Genomic DNA, 23,697 nt, shown 5'->3' with positions numbered 1-23,697 from the left:
TGGCAGTTTCCTGCTGTCTCTCTAAACCTATGTTCACACTGAGATTTTTGAGTTGTTTTTGGAACAGAATCTGAGCAGAAACTCTCCAAATCCTCCTCAAAAACTCCACATTCCTCAAAAACTTGGAGTTTCTGCTCAGTTCCCGCTCCTAAAACTCAATAAAAAGACTCCCTTAGTGGTCGTGCACACGACTGATGATATTGGACGAGTGCTTTCGGTGGTTTTCACGGATAGCGCTCGTACCCTGATATTTTTTGGGGCTGTGCACATGTCCGATTTAGAGGTCCATTGAAAATATCAGAGACATGTATAATTTTAATCTGAGTGCCGGATCAAAATCGGCAATGCAAGTCTGTGAGAAACATCGAACCACACTCGGATGACATTGGAATGTGGTCTGATTTTCACAGACTGACAGAATGTAGAGGGTGTAGAAATTTTCTTTTTCTCCAACTCATTGCACTCTGATAAAGCTCAGATCAAACTTTGATGAGATTCTGATCATAATAATCGGACCAATTTTTCCAAATGGAGAGAAACCGGTTGTGAACATCTACCCATAGAGTCAGAAATTGTCTATTCAATCTCCGACCCATTTGTGGTAGGAAACCCTATCAGAGGTTAGTTAGGTATTACTATGAATCATGAGAAGAAAGAAAGGCAGGGGAAGCACATGGCACTTTGAGGAGGCCAAAATATTCTTTCTGAGTCCTGGCCTTACTTGCTGCTGAAGGTGGTTATGGTGAACAGGGTCTTTTCTAAGTTTTACTGTGGATAACTGTTGCACTTTTTATCCATGGGACCCCATTTGGGAATGTTGTGAGCTCATAAAATGACAATCTCTCAGTATACTCCTATTCACAAAAAAAACGTACATAAGGTATTCATATTGAAATATGTTGTGATAAGTTTTCCATGAATGGTTAATGTGTTGTGGATCACAAGCACGTGATTCACTGTGTACAATTGTTGGCTCTCCTAATTCTAATCTTTGTATTATGTTGTGTTTTCTTCACACAGTTCCATCAGGTGAGAAGAGTAATGACCATCCTTTTCCTTACTATGGTTATTTCATACTTCAGTTGCATGAAAGCTGCCCCTATGAAAGAAGCCAGTGTCAGAGGACAAAGTGGCCTGGCCTACCCGGGTCTTCGGACCCATGGTACTCTGGAGAGCATAGGTGGGCCAATGAGTATTTCAAGAGGAGGTGGACTTCCATCCCTGACAGATACCTTTGAACATGTCATAGAAGAACTCCTAGAAGAGGAACAAAGCATGAGGCAGAGTGAAGAGAACAAGGACTCAGATGCGTATTCGTCAAGGGTTATGCTGAGCACTCAAGTGCCTTTGGAGCCCCCTTTGCTTTTTCTTCTCGAGGAGTATAAAAATTACCTGGATGCTGCAAACATGTCCATGAGAGTACGGCGCCACTCAGACCCAGCCAGGCGTGGGGAGTTGAGCGTATGTGACAGTATTAGCGAGTGGGTGACTGCAGCCGACAAGAAAACTGCCATAGATATGGCGGGTCAAACAGTTACTGTTCTTGAAAAAGTCCCAGTACCCAAAGGTCAACTGAAACAATATTTCTATGAGACCAAATGCAATCCTATGGGCTATATGAAGGAAGGTTGCAGGGGCATCGACAAGAGGTACTGGAACTCGCAATGCCGAACTACCCAGTCTTACGTGCGCGCTCTCACCATGGATAGCAAAAAAAAAGTTGGCTGGCGCTTTATAAGAATAGACACTTCTTGTGTATGCACACTGACCATTAAAAGAGGAAGATAGTGATGTGATCTTGTATAGATTATATTGAAAAGAAAATTATCTATTTGTATATATACATAACAGGGTAAATTATTCAGTAAAAGAAATAATTTTATGGACTGCATGTATAAATGAAGTTTATACAGTACCGTGGTTCTACAAATCTATTTATTGAACATATCCATAACCTAAAGGAAAACAGAGTCCTCTGCGCACAATGTAGCCTGTACTCTGCTATCGGGGCCGGGACCACATTGCTGTGCAATTATTCCTCGGCCCCTTTCGCAGTCCATGGGTTAAGAGATAAGCCTGCATTACGTTCCTCAAAAAAAAACAAAAAAAAAAAAACATTGTGGTTTGTTGATGTTGCCAAGAATTGAAATCATAAAAAAAGATATAAACGAGCATGCATGCTGCTTCAATTGTGAATTGATAACACTCTGTCTTCATCCAAAACAAAAGACAAAAAAATCGAACCAAAACATTCTGTTTACACTTTAGACAGTATCTTTATTCATGTCGGTATTATATCTGTTTACTGCTTTTAACTTCTGATAGCGTTGGAATTAAACAATGTCAAGGTGCTGTTGTTATAGCTCTACTGCTTAATTTTTTATGTTTTGTTTTTTTTTTTGTTTTGTTTTTTCTTTTTTTTATTATTTTCGTCCCTCGGAAAAAAAAAAAAAGAAAAAAAAAAGTCGCAAAGAGCTTGTCATGAATACGTGTTTTCGCTAAAAAGAAGCAGACAAATATTTCATTTTTTTTGTATGTCGTGAAGGTGTTTGCAAACTCGAATCAGACTACTGATCAAAAAAAAAATAAATAAAAAAAAGTCAAGGCAATTAAAAAAAAAAAAAAAAAATTAAATGTTCATGTTAAACGTTTTCGAAACCTGCATTGGAAATGGAGCTGTATGTCAGTGAGGGCATGAAGCTTTCTCTTTTTTGCAGGCTTTTGTGTGCTACATTATGGCTGTGTATACTATTCTGAGATTCGTGCGAAAATGGCGCATTTCCTAAAAAAAAAAAAAAAATAATAGAAAATAGAAAAAGGAAGTTGCAGAATAGAAGAGACAAGAACTTGAATGTGAAGATGGTCAGAATGTTGCTGGGTTCTTTTGACATTTGCATTACAAATGCTATCTGGACGCTGTTTATCTAAGCACTTTTGGCCGTGTAACATTGTCCTCATGATGCTAATGGGCAAACAAATGAGATGTGGAGCAGTTACCGGGTTTCCGAGGAGAGTAACATAAAATTTGGATGTTGTGATGTGTAATGGACACCAAGTATTGAAAAACAGGGAAAGGCACTCCAATAGTATGAGCGAGTAAACTTGTTGCTTGGGTTTTCCAGAGCATGCTCGGGTGTCCTCCGAGTATTCTGGCGTGCTCGGAGATTTAGTTTTCGTCACCTCAGCTGCATGATTTGCGGCTACTAGACAACCTGAATACATGTGGGGGGAATTCCATAACAAACAGGCATTCCTCACATGTATTCAGCCTGTCCAGCAGCTGTAAATCATGCAGCTGAGACGACGAAAACTAAATCTCCGAGCACGCCAAAATACTTGGAGGACACCCGAGCATACTTGGGAAAAACTGAGCAACGAGTATACTCGCTCATCACTACACCCCAAAAATACAGAACTCCAAGCCAACCTAAGATCATGGGAACCCTAGCTCAAGGATTTTATTTAAAATGCATTTTCTAATTTTTTTTGCATTACTGATTAGCATTGGTGAGAATGCAACGGACATCAAAGAGGCATGAAGTCTATCTAGGCTCATACTGCAGGATTGACACCATTTCCCTGTGAACTGGTACAAGGATATTGGTGTCTGCCATGCAATTGCTGCCTTCTCTTTTGGAATGTGCCCTTTAAGCAGAAATGAGTACAGAATATTTAGGCACTGGGTAAAAAGATCCATTCTGTTTGCAAAACCATCACCAGATCTAAATATCGGTCACTCCTTAGTTAAAGGGAACCTGTTAGTAGACTCATTCCCTCTCAGCCGTCTATAGACCTTTTTGCCATAGGAAGCTGAATAAAATGATATCTGTGATCCGATGTTTTATTCCAAAGAAATTCAAGTTTTTCTTATATGTAGATGAGCTGTTAAGATTTAGGGGCCGGACACTGATCTACATGACAATCTGCCTCCAGAGATTATTTTATAAGAAAGGGGGCGAGACAAGTAATGGCTGACCGTCTGCTCTCCCGAGCTACATGTGTCACACTGGCAATGCCCCTCTTCATTTAATAAAAGCTCTGGAAGCAGATTCTCTGGCAGATCTGTGTGCGGCCCATAGATCGTAACACCTTATTTGCGTATTAAGAAAAACGTGGATTTCTCTGGAATAAGACATCGGATCGCAGATATCAATGTATCATTTTATTCAGCTTTCTATGACCTACAACCTCTATGATCCTACTGACAGATTCCCTTTAATAGGCATTTCTATTTGGGAGAAATACACTATATAGTTTTGTCCTTTGAGCAAGAGTTTACATAAAATTTAGAACTTCTGGAGAGCCTGAGCATATGATTACATACAGTACACTCTTATAATGGAAACCATTTGAGATATGATGTAAAGACATATGTGCCCAATATAGCAATAAGCAGACTTTCTAAGATGATATTCAGTATTTCATATTTTCCAATGAACCATTGGACCACGTTGTTTTCTGGAAAACCGGTTGTCTACCGATAAATCGATTACTCCCATTTATTAATTAATAACATGATTTGCCACCCATTATGGTGAATGTTTCTACTGCATTATGCTTTTTTAAATCTTCTGTTGCAGCAAGAACTAGTTATACAAAGAATTGTATGAGATGAAAAACAAAGGGCCTGATTCATCAAGACTGGTGTTTTGTAGGCCAGTTGTGATTCGGGGGTGCAGTGAAAGTAGATCTGTGCCCCTCTTATTAAATTTTAGAATTTGGCGCATCTTTCAGATGCTGTACACCAGCAAGTGTACACTTCTGTCTTAATTTATGCCCCTTTTGAGGAATAACTAGTTATGAATATGTGAAGCAGCACTTGGTCATGTCCCTCATGCTAAACTGTTGAGCTTAACATGAATGACATGACTAAAGGCCGCCCAACAATCTCAAAAAGTTGGAAAAACTGAGAAGAGGCTCAAATTTGTGGCGCAGCTAAGAGTTTTACAACAAGTATTCCGGTGCAAACTGTATTACGATTTGAGGCCAGAGTGTCTAATTTTAAACACCACCATTATTGTCTTGAGGCTTTACCTGATTGATTGGGGCTGTCCTTTAATACCAGATACAGTCCACAGGCTGAGGTGGCCCTATTCTTGAAAAACAACCCCTTTAATAGTTAGTTTGCATTTGCAAACAATATCAGGTAGAACCTTGGAATGAAATATTCATAAATGAAAGCTCAAGTAGCAATTTAATTCTGATTATCTTGTAAGATGCAAAGTAACACAGAATTCAGATGTGCCATATCGAAGTCATAAAGCAATAGAAAATTCATTGCTAAGAGCAAATCATGTTATTATCAGAGTGATGCTATGTGAATTTTATCTCATTATTATAAAGAGCTATACAAGTTTGCTACTGTCCATCTTTACAGTAGAATTGAAGACGCCTTTGGATGGGCATTTCATAGTTATATTCCTCCAACCTGCAAATGGAGCATGGTGAAAACGCTGACAAACCATATTTGACTAAAGTACCTTCTAAAGCCCAAAGGTCTAGAGCTATTATAATTTGTCGAGGGGTGGACCAAAAAGCATATGGATCATTCTGGCTCCACAAATGGCAGATTTGATTTTAGTAACTTCCAGTGACATGGACCAATGATTAAGAACTTGTAAATTTAGCAACATCAACCATTTTTGAGTAGCTGCTCAATTATACTAAATTAGGAGACATATTTTAAGATGGGTTTGAGATGATGTTCAACCCATTAGATAGAAAGATACAAAGCATTTGTTATGGTAGTCTCAGAGTAGATGTTTGTTTTTTATTTCTAATAGTTGGTGATGATCTTGCAAACAGCTAGGCACATTAATTCCTAAATTGCCTTAAATTATTTAAAAGGACATTTATAAAAGATTAGTCTATCCTCAAAGGAAGAGCAACCTGTAGGATCCAGTTAGATTTTTAAAAATGCACTTAAGTATAGACTCTACGGGTTTTTGCATCATAACTTTGAAGAAGTTCTTCAAGAATGTAATGAAAAGGCCCTATGGCCACCCAATCTAGTCATGCCTCAGTATGGGCTGCAGTATGTAAAAACCCAGCTTCTGAGACCTGTGTCTCAACATCAGAGGAGCTGTGTTGTGAATGAACCAGAGTTGCTGGAGAAAGACTATGACTGGAGAAGAAATAAATCTTTTCCTCGATAGACTGCATACGGATGACTAAGACAAGAGACAAAAATGCTTTGCTTTGCGTCAACGAAGGAAAAGATTTATTTCTAATGATGTCACAGCTCTTCTTCTTGGCTCATGGAGGTACATGTGCTTACTATTCAGCTCCTCTGTCAGTTGAGTCACAGGTCTTGGGAGCTGTGTCTCTTCAGACTGCAGCCTGTCCTGGCACATGCCTAGGAAAGGCTATCATTTCTATTACTTGATGGAGTCTATTTTATTTAATTATTGAAGAGCTTCTTTAACCAAATTTTCATATCTGTCCATCAATGTGTCAAAGTCTGATTTTGACACGTTTAGAATATCTTCCATGCCTCCATCTTCTTCTCATGTCATGACAACTCACATATACCAAAGAAAAATCAATGTATTTATTTAAGATACATCCAGCACTGAGTGGTGAACAAAAAAACTACAGACAATGAGGCTTGTATTTCTGTAGCAGTTTTCTCGCTGTAAACATATATATTTAGGTATCTTCCAATATTAGAAAAGGCCTCATATGATGTGGACTACAGTACTATCAATATACAGAACCTGCTAGTGAGAGATCTGTTTCTAATTCATGTAGCTGAATCCATAAAACCTTGCCTGTTCAGACATAGTTAAAAGCAAAAACACTGAATGTTATTACTTTCTTATATTAGAGAGATGAAAGCCAGTTCAGATTTTTTCCTCGTCATCCAAAACAAGTTGTCCTTTACAATCTACGATACCTTGATTGAATTATACAGGTTTAGCTTTGCTTGTTATCCAAACCTAATTGCACTAGCCAATACACATATGTACTGTCCATTATGACTTCATGACATTTTAAGAGACCTGTCTACATAGGTTTACCTGATAAACAACATCAGTGCATGAATATTAAACAAAGTCCATAGAAAACTCCAGTTTTGTTGCAAAAAAACATACAAATCTGAATTGACTTGCTCCTTAAGGAATCACCTTGAAGTCCTGCTTTACTTTGATCAGTTCACAAGGCTTGGCACCCCAATGACCCTCAAAGAGGAGAAGTTTCTATAAGGAACAATTAGATCCCGACAAGAAGACTCATTGTGGACATCATTTTAAGAATGCAACCAGGCTGGACAAGTTGGCATAGCTCTATCAAAGGCTAGGTCACACTACAAGGTGTACGTGACCAAAGAACCACAGGAAACCATGCAGTTCATTAATGGAGCCAGTCACCACAAAATGAAGAGCACTTTCGATATACAAAAAAGTCTTATGCCAGATGGTGTAACCAATAACCGAAAAATAATTTTATGGTAGCACTAGCTAGTATATAGTTAGTTCCTTAGTTGCCATAGATTACATCATCTGTTGTTAGTTTTAACAATCTGGTTTCCAAGTAGGACTCCAGAGATGTTTATAGCACATGTGCTCCTCCAAAATCTCACTATGCATCCTAGTTTTGTGGTCATTAAACAAACTGACGACTACAAAAGCAAACTCAGAGAGTTCCCCAGTCATGTCGGTGTGTCTGTGTATGCATATTTATGTTGGTAAATATATATATATATTTATATATACACAGTCTGTAAATATTTGTATGTATGAATATGTATATACTTGTACATTTGTGGATACATATAGAACTGTATATTTATATAAGCTATGGATAACGTCAGCATTCACTAGCCTTGTAAGATATCTCTACTTGACAATTCCCCTAGATGGTTAGTTACATGTTTGATTATAAGTTGGGGGAATATAGCCTTTTTGGGTGTTGTGTGCTCTAGTAAGCCCTTTAATGTTCAATGTCAGGGCATGTCTAGATAAGACATGATTCTAGATACGATTCTAACCAAGAAGTTCCGGATCATGTCAACATTATCCAGATTTCTGACATTATCCATAGTCTAGATATCCAGTGCAAAAACTAACCCCCCCAAATATGCAACTGTCCAACAAGATATCAGGCCATTCAATGCAATGTCAATGCTATGCTTCGAGAATGTTTTGGGAAGATATCCATATAGCACAGAGCTATTATATGCCGCAGCAAACACACCTCCGATGCTAGGCTTGGCAGTTCTAGCTGAACCAGGCTGCAAGACTGACTTCCTTGTCAATCATTTTTTTTTTTTTTTTGTTTTGCCGTGGTCTGTTTGTGGCAAAGGTATATTTTGCATGTCACATGCCTACCGCCTTGTTAAAGTGAGACACTTTGAATATGTAAGTTTCATGTATGTGGCCTTGTTCTCTCTGGAGGAAAAAAAAAATCTATATATTTTCACAATGTGTAACAGATATTTATTGTATGTTAAGTATATTTATATAATTATGTAATTGAAAACATGGAGAATGGCATTTAAACTGAAAGCATTTGAAATCATATTGTAAATAGGATTACCTCTATTTAAGTGTACTACATAACATATAATATATGTTCAAAAAATAGAAATTTTTAATGTTTTTAAATATATTTTCAAAATATATAAACTATGTTTTGGACCATGTTTTTTTTTCTTCTGGTTACTAAATACACTTACAAGTTCTTCATTTAATATACAGTATTTTTTTAACTTAGTTGTTATTAAATTAGTTTAACTTAGTTGGATTTAGCTTAGCTGTATATTAAATGCAAAAAATACAGAGTCTCATGTATCAAAACTGAGATAGAAAAGGGTGGTCACATGGCTCCAAGCAGCCGGAGTCCAGTATTCATATTATAGACTGGAAAATGGTCACTAATTGGTTGTGATGGGCAACAAAGATGCCTAGATTGGACCGCTGTGCAAGAACTGGCCGCTGGCTCTCCCGACCCGAGCGTGACTGCATCATTTATTTCTGTGCAGCTGTCGTTCCCGGGTCGGGAGTGCCACCAGCTAGTCTGTGCACTGCGTCCCAATCTCGGTCCGATTTATATGGCCGTCTGACTTAGCCCTAAGAAATACTCAACATCAACAAGAACGAAACAGTGATGTAGATTCCTGCTTGGGCAAAAAAATAGTTTGAATCCACACATAAAAATTTGTTGAAAGAAAACTCCTTTTCAGCTGTTAAGTTTCTTTGCTAAAAAAATAGGTGTGTGCTCAAAAAGGGCTGGCTCCAGGTGTAGTGATGCCCTTTGATGCCCTCTGGTTGGCATTGCCGTAGGTTACTCTTACTCCAGGAGCAGTAGGCCTTGAATCTGCCGAGGTGTGACTATGCTGGCTCATGTTTGGAAAGCAAATCTCTTCTAATTAGGCCACATCACACATTCAGTATTTGGTCAGTATTTTACCTCAGCATTTGTAAGCCAAAACCAGGAGTGGGTGATAAATACAGAAGTGGTGACGTGTTTCTATTATACAGAGTGGGCCAATTATATTGATACACCTGGGTGGGACATGTATATGGATACACCTAAATTAAATGGGAATGGTTGGTGATATCAACTTCATGTTTGTGGCACATTAGTATATGGGAGGGGTGAAAACTTTTCAAGATGGGTGGTGACCATGGCAGCCATTTTGAAGTCGGCCATTTTGGGTCCAACTTTATAAATGGCCCACCCTGGTGTATCCATATAAATGGCCCACCCTGTACTTTTCCTCTGATTTTTCCACTCCTGGTTTTGGCTTACAAATACTGAGATAAAATACTGACCATGCACTGATAATTTATAAAAGGCCACGTTCACACTATGATGAGTTCACACAAGTATGGTTTTTGGGCATTTTCGCTGCTACATTTTTTCCACACGCAACAGGCACAATAAACTGAATCTATAAAATATGCAATATTACATTTTTAAAGAATCTCAGCATGCCCAATCCCTTCCACTAGCAGAATAACAAGATAGGGTCACATTACTGATACCCTCCTTTTCACCAAAAAGTTAGGATCAAGAATTCAAGGAAACAATATTTTACAGGTTATTTGTTTGCAAGGGTCATCTGTGATCTTTTAGTGCTTATAGCTGCACTATTTGGAGCTAGCTTTGAGTGGGTAGGTTCTCATTGAGGAAATATAAATGGTGCAGAGAAGTCTATAGGCAGTGTCTACTGGAAACAAAATATGTAAAGTAGCTCTCAATTAGAAGAAAGAAACTTGTCTCTAGTGCTACTAGTAGGTTTTTAAAATATTAGATCTGAGCAAAGAAAAGTTACAGGATCTTGGAGGGTTGTGAGCCTTCTCCTACCTGCCATCATTCCTGACCCATCGTCTGATTAGTAAGCTCGGCATGATATCATCACTGCACCAAGCTATTAACCATAAGAGGCACCAGGTATGCCGGCAGGTAGGAGGAAATTCACTATGCTCTTGTCCAGGGGACATGGACTTACAATGTGGCTGATGTACCAGGGTCCTGTCAATCCTTTTGCTCAACTCTAATAAGTATTAATACCCTAAATTACCGCTTTTATGGGTTGGGCATTGACCTACAGTGTAGCTACATATAGATGGACCTACAGAGAATTTTCCTTCTTTTCAAAGAGTGTTGCTTTTCCATCTTTTTTCCTTTGAAGCATTGCCTAAAAGACTCTATAAACCAACTGGATCTCCAAAATGAAAGTCAGTAACTCCCAAAACATCTCATCCAGCCAACCAGTACCCTGTTCTGTACTAATGCAGGGAAGAGCCATGGAACAGCTGTTTACAGATGGATGTCCTGTTTGGATAATATCTCTAATGTTTCAAAGTAGTATAGGTTGGACCTTCATTTACAGGGTAATTACCTATAGGAGGCACTCGAGGGTCTTCTTTATTCTATAAAGAGCTACTTTGGCAAGTTTTACCTAAAAAAGGATATCTGGATTGAAATGCAGAGATGAGCAAAATCGATCTGCAGAACCCTAGTCCAGTAAACCAAACTGAACCCCATAGCCGCCTGGATGGGAGTCTTCCGTGAATCACTTCCTATCTGCTGGCATTCGCAGTTTCTCTTCTGATTAACCAGCCTGGCGGGATGTCATGTGCTTTATGATGCAATGATGACATTGCGCCAGACCAGATAATCAAAAAAGAGGCTGAGCATGCTGGCAGGTAGGAGGAATTTTGCAAGGCTCTCATTTGGCAGCCACAGGATTCTGATGCACCCACTCGATCAGGTGTTTGAATATTTATTTGCTCATCACCAGTAGTAAGACATACTGGAAGAAGTTGACTGAAGAAGATTGATGAGGGACTTTTCCATGAGGTGGACCTAGTTTCTTGACAAACAAGTGACTCTTATCAGTATTGCTCATTTTTTTCCACGTTCAATTTGATGGGTGCATGTTGATTACCTTAAGTTTTACCCTCCAGCTGCGGTGAAACAAAAAATAGCAGTAGGCCAGCAGTATGCCTGACGTAAACTACCAAAAAAGTCAACACATACATGACACATACTGATACTTTAACCTGTATGGAACACTTATACAGTTGTGCAATAAGCTAGGGGGTCTACTAACAACATGCTCTTCATACTTGCATGGGCCCTTTGTTGCAATCATCTTTGTTCCTAACTTTTACATTATTTTTACTCTCTCACCTGATTACTTTCTTTGGAAGAGCAATATAATTTGGTTTAAATATTTTGTTTTACCTTTTTACTTAAACTCCATGAGTTCATTTTATGTTTAATGCATCTCATTTCCTATTATGTCACAAAAGATTGAGCAGTCAGTTTTGCATACTTTGGCCTAGAAGTTGGTTAAAATGGTTTTTTGCTAAAACTGTCAAGCCTACATAAGACACTTAACAAACAACATATGACGCATACAGTATGTATTACAAATACACAGTGTATTTTATGAGTCCCAAAACAACTACAAGTGCTAAGAAGAAACGGATCAAACATAATGTTCCATGACGTCATTGGTTCTCCCAACGTCATTGGTTCTCCATGAGGTTTCATGTTCAAAATCCTTAACTCTTAACCACAGCAGCATGTGGTTACAAAAGCTATTCTTGACCCAGGAAGTCCTTAAAGTACATGGACAGACAGTTCATTGATTACAAAATCACTATTAAATGGAATCTGTCAGAAGAATCAACCCTCCTAAATCATCTCTATGGGCATGCAGGTCATAGCGGGATTAGCAAATTGATACCTTTATATAGAGCCATATTTTTCTTAATTGATTTGGATCTATGGGCAGGACATAGCTCTCTCATGGAATCCGCCTCTAAAATTCTTTTCAACAGATCATGCCTCCTCTATATGTGAATCAATCCGTTCTTAGCGTATGCGAAGTCAGTCTCGATACAGAAAATCTCAGGCATGCACAGAACGCCGCTCACCTTGCTTTTGCACATTGTCCTGCCCTTCTATGGGCACTGGCTTCAAGTTCCTTCTGTACAGGCCACCAATACTTAGGTTCTGGGTTGCGCATAACGTCAGTGTTCTTCTTCCAGGAACTAAAAAAGGCTCGGTGATGCCCACACAGACGAAACTTGAATCCAGCACCCTTAAAAGGGCAGACTACTGCACAGAAGCATGAAGAGCAGCGAACTGTAAATGCTTAAGATTTCCTCAACAGAGACGGATGTTAAACAAGATAAGAGATAATTTACTTACAGAGGAGGTGCAAAATATGGAAATGAGCTCTGGAGGCAGGCTCTAAAGGAGATCCGGGTCCTGCCCATAGATCTGAAAAGCTCATTTATGTATCAAGATAGAGCAATGTGGATTTTTCTGCAATAAGTCATAAGATCACAGACAAAAAGGTATCATTGTATTTGTCTATGACCTGCCTGCCCATGTAGACGGCCCTGGTGGGTGAATCCTTCAGACAGATTCCCTTTAAAGAAATAGTCCTCTTTATGTTAGAAGCTTTTTTTACTCACAAATTGCACATCACTTCTGACCGTAAAATGGAGGCTCATGTGACCAGACCTGTCCTTCAGTCTCCTCCAATAAAAAATCAGCTTATACAGTTGTGAGGTGTTTTACATTTGGAGGAGACTGATGGACAGATCTGATCACAAACTGCTCCATTTTATGGTCAGAACTGCAGGTTGCATGGGCTGTTTTTGAGAAAATGAGTAATAACAAGAACACAAGGACGACAACTTTATATTCTAAATTTCTCCTTTAGTAGTGCTGAATTGGAACTGAGCATCCTATCAAGTTCCCTCAAAGACTACAAGGGATCATCGATAGCCCCAGCTGTGCCACGTGTGACATCTTTGTGGAACTATTGTAAGAAGAACATATTGTCAAAATTGGAGATTTTTTGAAGTGACTTTGGCTTTTATTAACTTCCAATGGAGGATAAGTTGTAGGTATCAAGCATCTAAATTCTGATAAAAAACCATAAATACAGACTCCTGTCATATGGAATGTGGATTCTGATTGGTTGTAATGATAACTAGTCTACTTTCCATCTAGTTTGTGGCCAATTTTAATACATTAATTTGATCCCCACCATATTGTACCTGCCAATGCTGGCTACAGAGGCTGATATAGCACAACTTTGTTTGTCTAGAAATAGCAGAAATAATCACCAGATCTAAAGAGGACATATAAAATCGTATATAAAAGACAATCTAATCCTCTGATTATATAAGTATAGATTAGAATTTGCAAATATTTGCTAATTTGTTTTTGCTGATACTTTTCTAGAAAATTTTATTTTACACATTCCCTTGAAGCTTTCTTCTGCTTAGATAAATAGTTCCCAGTTTCTGGATTAGTTGGTTCCAGAGTTGGTCTGAACCACTCACTCACAGCTTATTTTAAAGGGGTTGTCCAACTCTATGTGATTGCAGACTTGTGAATCCTCACATCCCACACACTGCATGCTTTGAGAATTCTTCAGTGCCAGCATCGGGCACTTATCCGCAAGTATGTAATTTGCATATACGCTGTCATCTGATGACTAGATGTGTGCGGCCTTCAAAACTGCAGGCAAAGGGCCGTCATACCAAATATTGACTTGATTTAGATATGTTTCTTGTGCATTCATTTTGCATTTTGTTACTAATTGATAAAGAATAAAAATAAACCATTACTTATCTCTCTCCATTGAAAACATATGCACATTTGTCTTAGATGAAAATACATGTGTATGGGGCGGTTATGACGCTGTATTCTGAATGACCATTTGTCTTACAACTATCTAAAGTGCATGTGCAGCTATAAAAAAGAGCAAAGCCAAAAAAGTTTTTTTTAAAGATTTGCCAGTAATTTAAAAATAATTCTAAGGTCTTTTTTAAAGTGAGTCTTAATTATATTATATAAGCTAATGTGACACATACTGAAATACTTAAGAGTCTTAGTGCTATCATCTATGATCGCATGTGTTCTGATCACCACTAGTGATGAGCGAGTATGCTCGTTGCTCGGGTTTTCCCGAGCATGCTCGGGTGGTCTCCGAGTATTTGGAAGTGCTCAGTGATTTAGTTTCTGTCCGCGCAGCTGCATGATTTGCGGCTGCTTCACAGCCTGAATACATGTAGGGAATGTCTGTTTGTTAGGAAATCCTACATGTATTCAGGCTGTCAAGTAGCCGCAAATCATGAAACTGCGGCAACAGAAACTAAATCTCCGAGCACTTCCAAATACTCGGAGACCACCCAAGTATACTCGGGAAAACCCAAGCAACGAGCATACTCGCTCATCACTAGAGTTGAGCGATACCGTCCGATACTTCAAAGTATCGTATCGGATGGTATCGGCCGATCTTTAAAAAAAGTATCGGTATCGCCGATTCCGATACCGGAAGTCCCATTCAAGTCTATGGGACTTCCGGTATCGGAATAAGAAAAACCCTTTCCTGCCCTTGTACAGCCTCTCTGGGGTCTGTACGGGCCTTTCGGGGGGCTGTGCCGGCCTGCCAGGGGGTCTGTGCAGGCTCCGGGGGGCTGTGCCGGCCTGCCGGTGGTCTGTGCAGGCTCCGGGGGGCTGTGCCGGCCTGCCGGGGGGCTGTGCCGGCCTGCCGGGGGGCTGTGCAGGCCTGCCGGGGGTTTGTGCCGGCCTGCCGGGGGGCTGTGCCGGCCTGCCGGTGGTCTGTGCAGGCTCCGGGGGTCTGTGCAGGCATCGTCCGATGGGACTACAAGTCCCATCGGGCGATGCCTGCTACCATGACAGTGATTGACACATTAGCCAATGATGGGACAGTAGTAGTCCCATCATCCGGCTAATGTGTTAAATGTAAAAAAAAAAAAAAAAAAATTACATGCTACATACATACAACATGCATACTACATACATGCTACATTCATACTACATACTACATACATGCTACATTCATACTACATGCAACATACATACTACATATATACTACATGCATGCTACATACATACTGCATGCTACATACATACCACATATATACTACATACATACTACATGCATGCTACATACATACTACATGCTACATACTACATATATACTACATGCATGCTACATACTACATGCTACATACATACTACATATATACTACATGCATGCTACATACATACTGCATGCTACATGCATGCTACATACATACTACATACATACTACATGCTACATACATACTACATATATACTACATACATACTACATACATACTACATGCATGCTACATGCATGCTACATACATACCACATACATAACACATATATACTACATGCATGCTACATACATACTACATGCTACATACATACCATATACATACTACATGCATGCTACATACATACTACATGCATGCTACATACATACTACATGCATGCTACATACATACTACATGCTACATACATACTACATGCTACATACATACTACATATATACTACATGCATGCTACATACATACTACATGCTACATACATACTACATATATACTACATGCATGCTACATACATACTACATGCTACATACATACTACATGCATGCTACATACATACTGCATGCTACATGCATGCTACATACATACTACATACATACTACATGCTACATACATACCACATATATACTACATACATACAATACATTCATACAATACATACATAGACATACAGTACATATAACATAGAGTAACATACTTACCAATACTTGTCACATTGTTCCCTGAAGCCATTGTCTTTCCGGAATAAATATTAACATAACAAACCACAAAAATACTCACCCACGATCCGAAGCAGTCCACGAGTGTGTCCCACGACGATCTTGGGTAGAGAACGGCAGCATCAGATGATGCTGCCGTTCTCTACGGGCTGCAGGAATCCAATGACGGAAGGTAGGTATCCTTCCGCACTGTATTCCTCCGCCACTTAAAAAAAAAAAAAGTCCCTAGTCTCACTTTATGCCATTGCTGCGTGGGAATTTCCCACACAGCAATGGCATAAAGTGAGACTAGGGACTTTTTTTTTTTTAAGTGGCGGAGGAATACAGTGCGGAAGGATACCTACCTTCCGTCATTGGATTCCTGCAGCCCGTAGAGAACGGCAGCATCATCTGATGCTGCCGTTCTCTACCCAAGATCGTCGTGGGACACACTCGTGGACTGCTTCGGATCGTGGGTGAGTATTTTTGTGGTTTGTTATGTTAATATTTATTCCGGAAAGACAATGGCTTCGGGGAACAATGTGACAAGTATTGGTAAGTATGTTACTCTATGTTATATGTACTGTATGTCTATGTATGTATTGTATGAATGTATTGTATGTATGTAGTATATATGTGGTATGTATGTAGCATGTAGTATGTATGTAGTATGTATGTAGCATGCATGTAGTATGTATGTAGCATGCATGTAGTATGTATGTAGCATGCATGTAGTATATATGTAGTATGTATGTAGCATGTAGTATGTATGTAGCATGCATGTAGTATATATGTAGTATGTATGTAGCATGCATGTAGTATGTATGTAGTATGTATGTAGCATGCATGTAGTATGTATGTACCATGTATGTAGTATGTATGTAGTATATATGTAGTATGTATGTAGCATGTAGTATGTATGTAGCATGCATGTAGTATGTATGTAGCATGTAAGTAGTATGTATGTAGTATATATGTAGTATGTATGTAGCATGTAGTATGTATGTAGCATGCATGTAGTATGTATGTAGTAATGTTTTTTTTTTTTTTTTTTTTTTTAACATTTAACACATTAGCCGGATGATGGGACTACTACTGTCCCATCATTGGCTAATGTGTCAATCACTGTCATGGTAGCAGGCATCGCCCGATGGGACTTGTAGTCCCATCGGACGATGCTTGCACAGCCCCCCGGACGCCGGCACAGCCCCCCGGCAGGCCGGTACAGACCCCCACAGGGTGCACAGACCACCGGCAGGCCGGCACAGCCCCCCGGCAGGCTGGCAGAGACCCCGGGCAGTCCACACAGCCCCCCGGCAGGCCGGCACAGCTTCCCGGCAGGCCGGCAGAGACCCCCGGAAGGCCCGAAATGACGGCGCATCATGATGCGCACACACCGCGCATCATGATGACGTCAGGCCGTCAATCAACTGAACTTCCGATTCCGATGCCGAATTCCGATATTGAAAAAATATCGGAAGTCGGTATCGGAATTCCGATACAGCAAGTATCGGCCGATACCCGATACTTGCGGTATCGGAATGCTCAACACTACTCATCACTAATTTACCTGTCCTATCTTTTTCCTACGCCGCATCCTATTGAAAACATATACTGACCTAGCAGGATTGCTTCTCAAGGAGAATGTCTGACACTATATGGACAGGAGTGAGTAAGGCTCCGTAATACCGAGCCATAGAAACCACATCTGACACAGTACATGAGACCTGAAGGGGTTGTATAGAATTAGAAAACATGTCTGCTTCCTTTCTATAACAGTTCCTCACTTTTTCAATTGATGTTTTCATAGATCTGAACTGCACATTGGACACAACCCCATGGACTGGTGTGCCGGTTTTTTTAAGCAGCAGGCATCCTTTTCAAATACTTGACAGCCCCTTTAAGGTTTATGAGAACTTCAGCGCAGTGGGGTGGAAAATGGGTATAAAAGCAAGAAATAAAGAAGATGGAGAAAGATGAAAGAATATGTGATCAAACTGAAGCCCCACAGTGGGTCTCAAAGGGAAATGACCCGCAGAGTATTCACTTCTCATCGCTTATGATAACATATTTGTTATAATGAATAGTTTATGATCTGCACTCTCATTTTAATAATAGACAATAAAACACCTATCAAAGATTGGCAAAGTATGGCTGCATTAAAAGACAAAATGATCAAACAACTATATCTCCAATGAAAAAATGGAACTGCCCCAGTAATTGCATTGTTTTTCTGGAAATTCATACAGCTTGTATTCCTCCTATACATACACTGCAAGTTATCGTTAACAGATCTTTGAAAGTGTAACACGTCAATGGAAATTCAATGAGTTTTTCATAAATTAATCACAAGAAACTGACCATAGAAGAGGTGGAGTTTAGAAAAATCAAACCCAAAAGTGGATGTTATGTGGGCGTTCCTATCCAGAGTGAGATAGATCCAGAGCATGTGGAGGACACGTGAAGAGGGCTTAGATGCCCTGATCTTTGCATTGTACTTATTGGGATGTCACAGTGAGGTATATCGTGATATCATAACAATAAACATGGTCTTACTCTAAAACTGTGGAGATGAACCACTGCCTCATGGCCTGAAACAATTTCTTTAATTGACAGTAACATATAGATATTTCATCTGCTACGGCTTCACTTCCTACAGATGTTACCATTAGCAAAGACACCATAACTGCAGAAAATGAAAGTATGTAAAAGTATATAAAAAAACACACACAACATCACATCTTGGCATAACATTGGTGGCATATGCCACCCTTTACTACAAGACCACATAGCATTACAGCAAAGAAGAAGCCAGACCATTTCCCACAGCTGTCCCCCTAAGGATGACTGCAGAAACCCAAAACATCCCTCCAAGTGTGCGTACCCCCTGCCGGGATGCTAGTGGTGATTTTCCTACAAAGAGCCGTTATCGAGAGAGCAGTAGCACAATCCATTATTACATAATCCAAAAAAGTTGACATTAAAAAATTGGGTCTGTCTGGGTACATCTCCATTCTTTACAGGTAATTTCTGTCTTAACCCACCTGCACTGGCAATTACCCCTAAAAATGACCTCTTTTTATTGTTCCCCTGTATTTTCCTTTCTCGTTTAGACCAGCACCATTGTGACTCTGCTACTTATTGACCGCACCATCTTAATCTACCTAGAACTAAGCCCCACTACTGTCCCTCTTTAGAGGATCATATCAATGCATAAAAACATACCCATACAAAATAGGATCTATCCTATCATTAACCCCTTTGTGCCCTAACCAATTCTGACCTTAATCACCAGGCCAAATTTTTAAAATCTGACACCAGTGTAACTTTATGAGGTAATAACTGTGCAACACTTCAACAAAACCCACTGATTGTGAGATTTTTTTGAGTTTTTTCAGGACATATTGTACTTAATAATCGGGGTAAAATTTGTTCGATGTGACTTGCATTTACATATGAAAATATAGGAAATTTGGCAAAAATTTATTTTTATTTTTTTGCAATTTTCAAACTTTTAATAGATATGTCCTTACACCAGAGGGTGATATTACACAAAATGGTTAATAAATAACATGTCCACTTTATACCTGCATCATTTTTGCAACATATTTTTTTATTAGGAAGGTAGAAGGTTTAAAAGTTGATCAGCATTTTCTCATTTTTCCAACAAAATTTGCAAACCCATTTTTTAGGGACCACATCACATTTGAAGTTACTCTGTGGGGCCTATATGACAGAAAATATCCAAAAGTGACAACATTCTAAAAACTGCACACATCAAAGTCCTCAACACCATGTTCAAGAAGTTTATTAACCCTTCAGATGCTTCGCAGGAACTAAAGCAGCGTGGAAGAATTTTTTCTTTATTTTCGCAAGTGTAACAGATGAAAATAGACCCCATAATTTGTTGTGAAATTTAGCCTTAGTATGCCAATACCTGACATGTGGGGAAAAACTACTATTTGGGTGCACAGCAGGGCATGGAAGGGAATAACCATCATTAGACTTTTTCAACGCAAAAACGGCTGGAATCAAGAGCGGACGCCATGGCACATTTGAAAAGCCCCTGATGTGCCTAAACAAACTCCAACAAGTGACCCTATTTTGTAAATTAAACCCCTCAAGGAATGTTTATAGATTTGTGGAGAGCACCTTGAACCCCAAGGTGTTTCCCAGAAATTTATAATGTAGAGCTGTGAAAATAAAAAAAATCACATTTTACCCACAAAAATGTTTTAAAGCCCCAAATTTTATATTTTCACAATGGTAGCAAGAGAAAATTGACCCCGAAGTTTGTTGTGCAATTTCTCTTAAATATGCTGATACCCCATATATGTAGGAAAACTACTGGGGTGGACAGCAGGGCTTGGAAAGGAAGTAGTGATTTGTTAAAACACACACTTTAATGGAATGGTCTGTGGGCATCATCTCATATTTGGAGAGGCCCTGATGTGCATAAATAGTGAAAAAAACACAATTTACCCCATTTTGGAAACTACACCCATCAAGCATTTTATCCAGGGGTATAGGGAGCATTTTGATTGCACAGGTACTACATAGAATTTGATAACATTAGGTTATCATATTGAAAATTTAAATTTTTTTTATGAAAATTTTTTTTTGGCTCAAATTTATAATTTTCCCAATGGCTAATATGAGGAAACGGACCACATAATTTGTTGTACAATTTCTAACGATGATACCCCATATGTGGTCTAAAAACTTCTCTGTTTGGGCAAATGACAGGGCTAGAAAAGGAAAGAGGGTTATTTGTCTGGGATAGATTGTAAATGCCATGTTGCATTTGGAGAGCCCCGGACATGCAAAAACAACCCAAACACCACACAAGTGACCTCATTTTGGAAACTAGACCCCCTCAAGGAATTTACGCAGTGGTGTACTGATCATTTTTAACCTACAGATGATTTACAAAACTTTATAACATTTGGAAGTGAGAACAAGGAATTATTTTTTTTTCACTAAATTACTGTTTAGCACCAGATTTTTCATTTACACAAGAGTAATGGGAGAAATTGGACAGCATCCCATACCGCATATACTCGTGTATAAGCCGCCCCGAGTATAAGCCGACCCCCCTAATTTTGCCACAAAAAGCTGGGAAAACTTATTGACTCACGTATAAGCCTAGGGTGGGAAATGCAGCAGCAACTGGTAAATTTCAAAAATAAAAATAGATACCAATAAAAGTAAAATTAATTGAGACATCAGTAGGTTAAATGTTTTTGAATATCCATATTGAATCAGGAAACCCATATAATGCTCCATACAGTTCATGATGGGCCCCATAAGATGCTCCATACAAAATACGCCCATACAATGCTGCACAAAGGTTAATAATGGCCCCATAAGATGCTCCATAGAATAAGATGCTCCATAGATTATGCCCTTTAAGATGCTTCATAGATTATGCCCCCCATATTCTGCCCCATAGGATGCTCCATAGATTATTCCCCCATAAGATGCTCCATAAAATGCTCCATAGATTATGCCCCATAAGATGCTCCATAGATTATGCCCCATAAAATGCTCCATGATTATGCCCCCATAAGATGTGCCATAGAATATGCCCCATATGCTGTCCCATAGAATATGTCCCCATATGCTGCTCCATAGACTATGCCCACATATGCTGCCCCCATATGCTGCTCCATAGAATATGCCCCCATATGCTGCCCCCATATGTTGCTCCATAGAATATTCCCCCATATGCTGCCCCATAGAATTTGCCCCATATGCTGCCCCTTAGAATATGCCCCCATATGCTGCCCCTTAAAATATGCCCCCATATAGTGCTCCATAGAATATGCCCCCATATGCTGCCCCATAGAATATGCCCCCATAAGCTGCCCCTTAGAATATGCCCCCATATGCTGCTCCATAGAATATGCTCCCATATGCTGCCCCCATATGCTGCTCCATAGAATATGCCCCCATATGCTGTCCCCATAAGATGCTCCATATACTATGCCCCCATATGCTGCTGCAAAAAAAAAGACATACTCACCTCTCCTCGCTGGGGGCCAGGTGCCAGTGTCGCTGCTGGCTCAGGACCCAGCACCTGAGATATTCACCAGTCCCGGGTCCATCGCTGCTCACCGCTGTCTGCCGCTTCCTGTGTCAGTGACAGTTCAGCCAGCAGAGGGCACGGCATGCACTAACCACATCATCATGCCCTCTGCTGCCTAAACTTCACTGACACAAGACAGAGCAGACAGCGGTGAGCAGCAATGGACCCAGGACAGGTGAATATATCCTATACTTACCCCCTCCTGGTGCGGTCTCTGAAGCCCCGCTTTTCCCACGGTCTCCCTTCCTTCCTTCAGCGGTCACATGGTACCGCTTATTAAACTCATGAATATGTGCATTTCATGAGTTTAATGAGCGGTACCACGTGACCACTGAAGGCAGGAAGGGAGAAACGGGGGGGCTGCAGAGACTGCGCCAGGAGGGCCAGTATGATCTCTGACACCCCCGCTCCCCCTCCCTCACCTACCCCCAGGTAAATGTCTTGTGCATAAGCTGAGAGGGGGACTTTCAACCCAAAAAAATGGGCTGAAAATCTCGGCTTATACACGAGTATATAAAGTATGAGGTTTTACACTACTGTTTGAGCACACAGGAGAGATCAGACAGGAAGAAGCACTACTTGGCTTTTAGAACACAGATTTTCTTTGAATAGATTGTTGGCTCCATTAGCTGAGCCTCTCAGGTGCCAGAACAACTGAAACCCTCCAGGTGACCCCATATTGAACCGATAGGTGTCTCAAACAATTTTATAACATTGACACATGGAAAAATTACATTTTAGTGGTAAAAATTAAACTTTTGTATTTGCTGCAAATTTGTCAGGTGTCCAAGGGTTAATAGGTGAAACTAGACCCCATAATTTATTGCGCAATTTCTCTCAAACGCAGTGCTACCCTATACGTTGTCAAAAATTACTGTTAGGCCACACGTCAGAGCTCAGCAGGAAGGAGCGCTATTTTGCTTTTGGAGTATTTGGTGTTGTTATTCCCTTATTCCTCAGTGTTGTTAAAAAGCGGTACTGAGGAATAAGGCTCCTTAACTCCTTCACCACCTTGGGTTTTTCCATTTTTGAGTTTCCATCTTTTGCTCACCTTTTTTCAGAGCCTTAAGTTTGTTACTTTTCTGTCAATATGGCCATGTTAGGGCTTGTTTTTTGTGTGAAGAGTTATACTTTTGGATGACACCATTGGTTTTATCACATAGTGTACAAGAAAACGGGAAAAAAATTAAAGTGCAGTGAAATTGCAAGAAACGTAGAATTCCACAATTGTTTTTTTACCTTTTTTTTTACCATGGTCACTACATGCAAACTGACTTGCCATTATGATTCTCCAGGTCATTACGAGTTCGTAGGCACCAAACATCTACAGGTTCCTTTTTATTCAAGTGATGAAAAAAACGAAGTTTGTCAAAAAAACAGCAAAAAATGTCGCCTTTTTCCAAGACCCGTAGTGTCTCCATTTTTCGTGATCTCAGGTTTGGTAAAGGCTTATTTTTTGCCTGCCAAGCTGCTGCTGCTTTGATCACAG

At 39.7% G+C, this 23,697-nt stretch overlaps 1 protein-coding gene across 4 annotated transcripts in view; it reads left to right on the top strand.

Moving 5' to 3' along the window:
- Positions 1-2,360, top strand: part of BDNF (brain derived neurotrophic factor) — a 78,200-nt gene extending 75,840 nt beyond the window's left edge. For all 4 annotated transcript variants that reach the window (XM_073576276.1, XM_073576277.1, XM_073576278.1 and 1 more), the window contains exon 2: positions 1,021-2,360. In XM_073576276.1, the coding sequence (XP_073432377.1) occupies positions 1,021-1,788 (768 nt within the window). In that variant the 3' untranslated portion in view covers positions 1,789-2,360. The remainder of the gene's footprint in view (positions 1-1,020) is intronic.
- The last annotated feature ends 21,337 nt before the right edge of the window (positions 2,361-23,697 follow it).

The sequence above is a fragment of the Dendrobates tinctorius genome, unplaced genomic scaffold (genome assembly GCF_039654945.1).
Source record: "Dendrobates tinctorius isolate UK_male_01 unplaced genomic scaffold, ASM3965494v1 ptg000048l, whole genome shotgun sequence".
Lineage (NCBI taxonomy): Eukaryota > Metazoa > Chordata > Amphibia > Anura > Dendrobatidae > Dendrobates > Dendrobates tinctorius.
The sequence above is the reverse complement of the archived record's forward strand: the minus strand, read 5'-3'. Positions and strand labels throughout refer to the sequence as shown.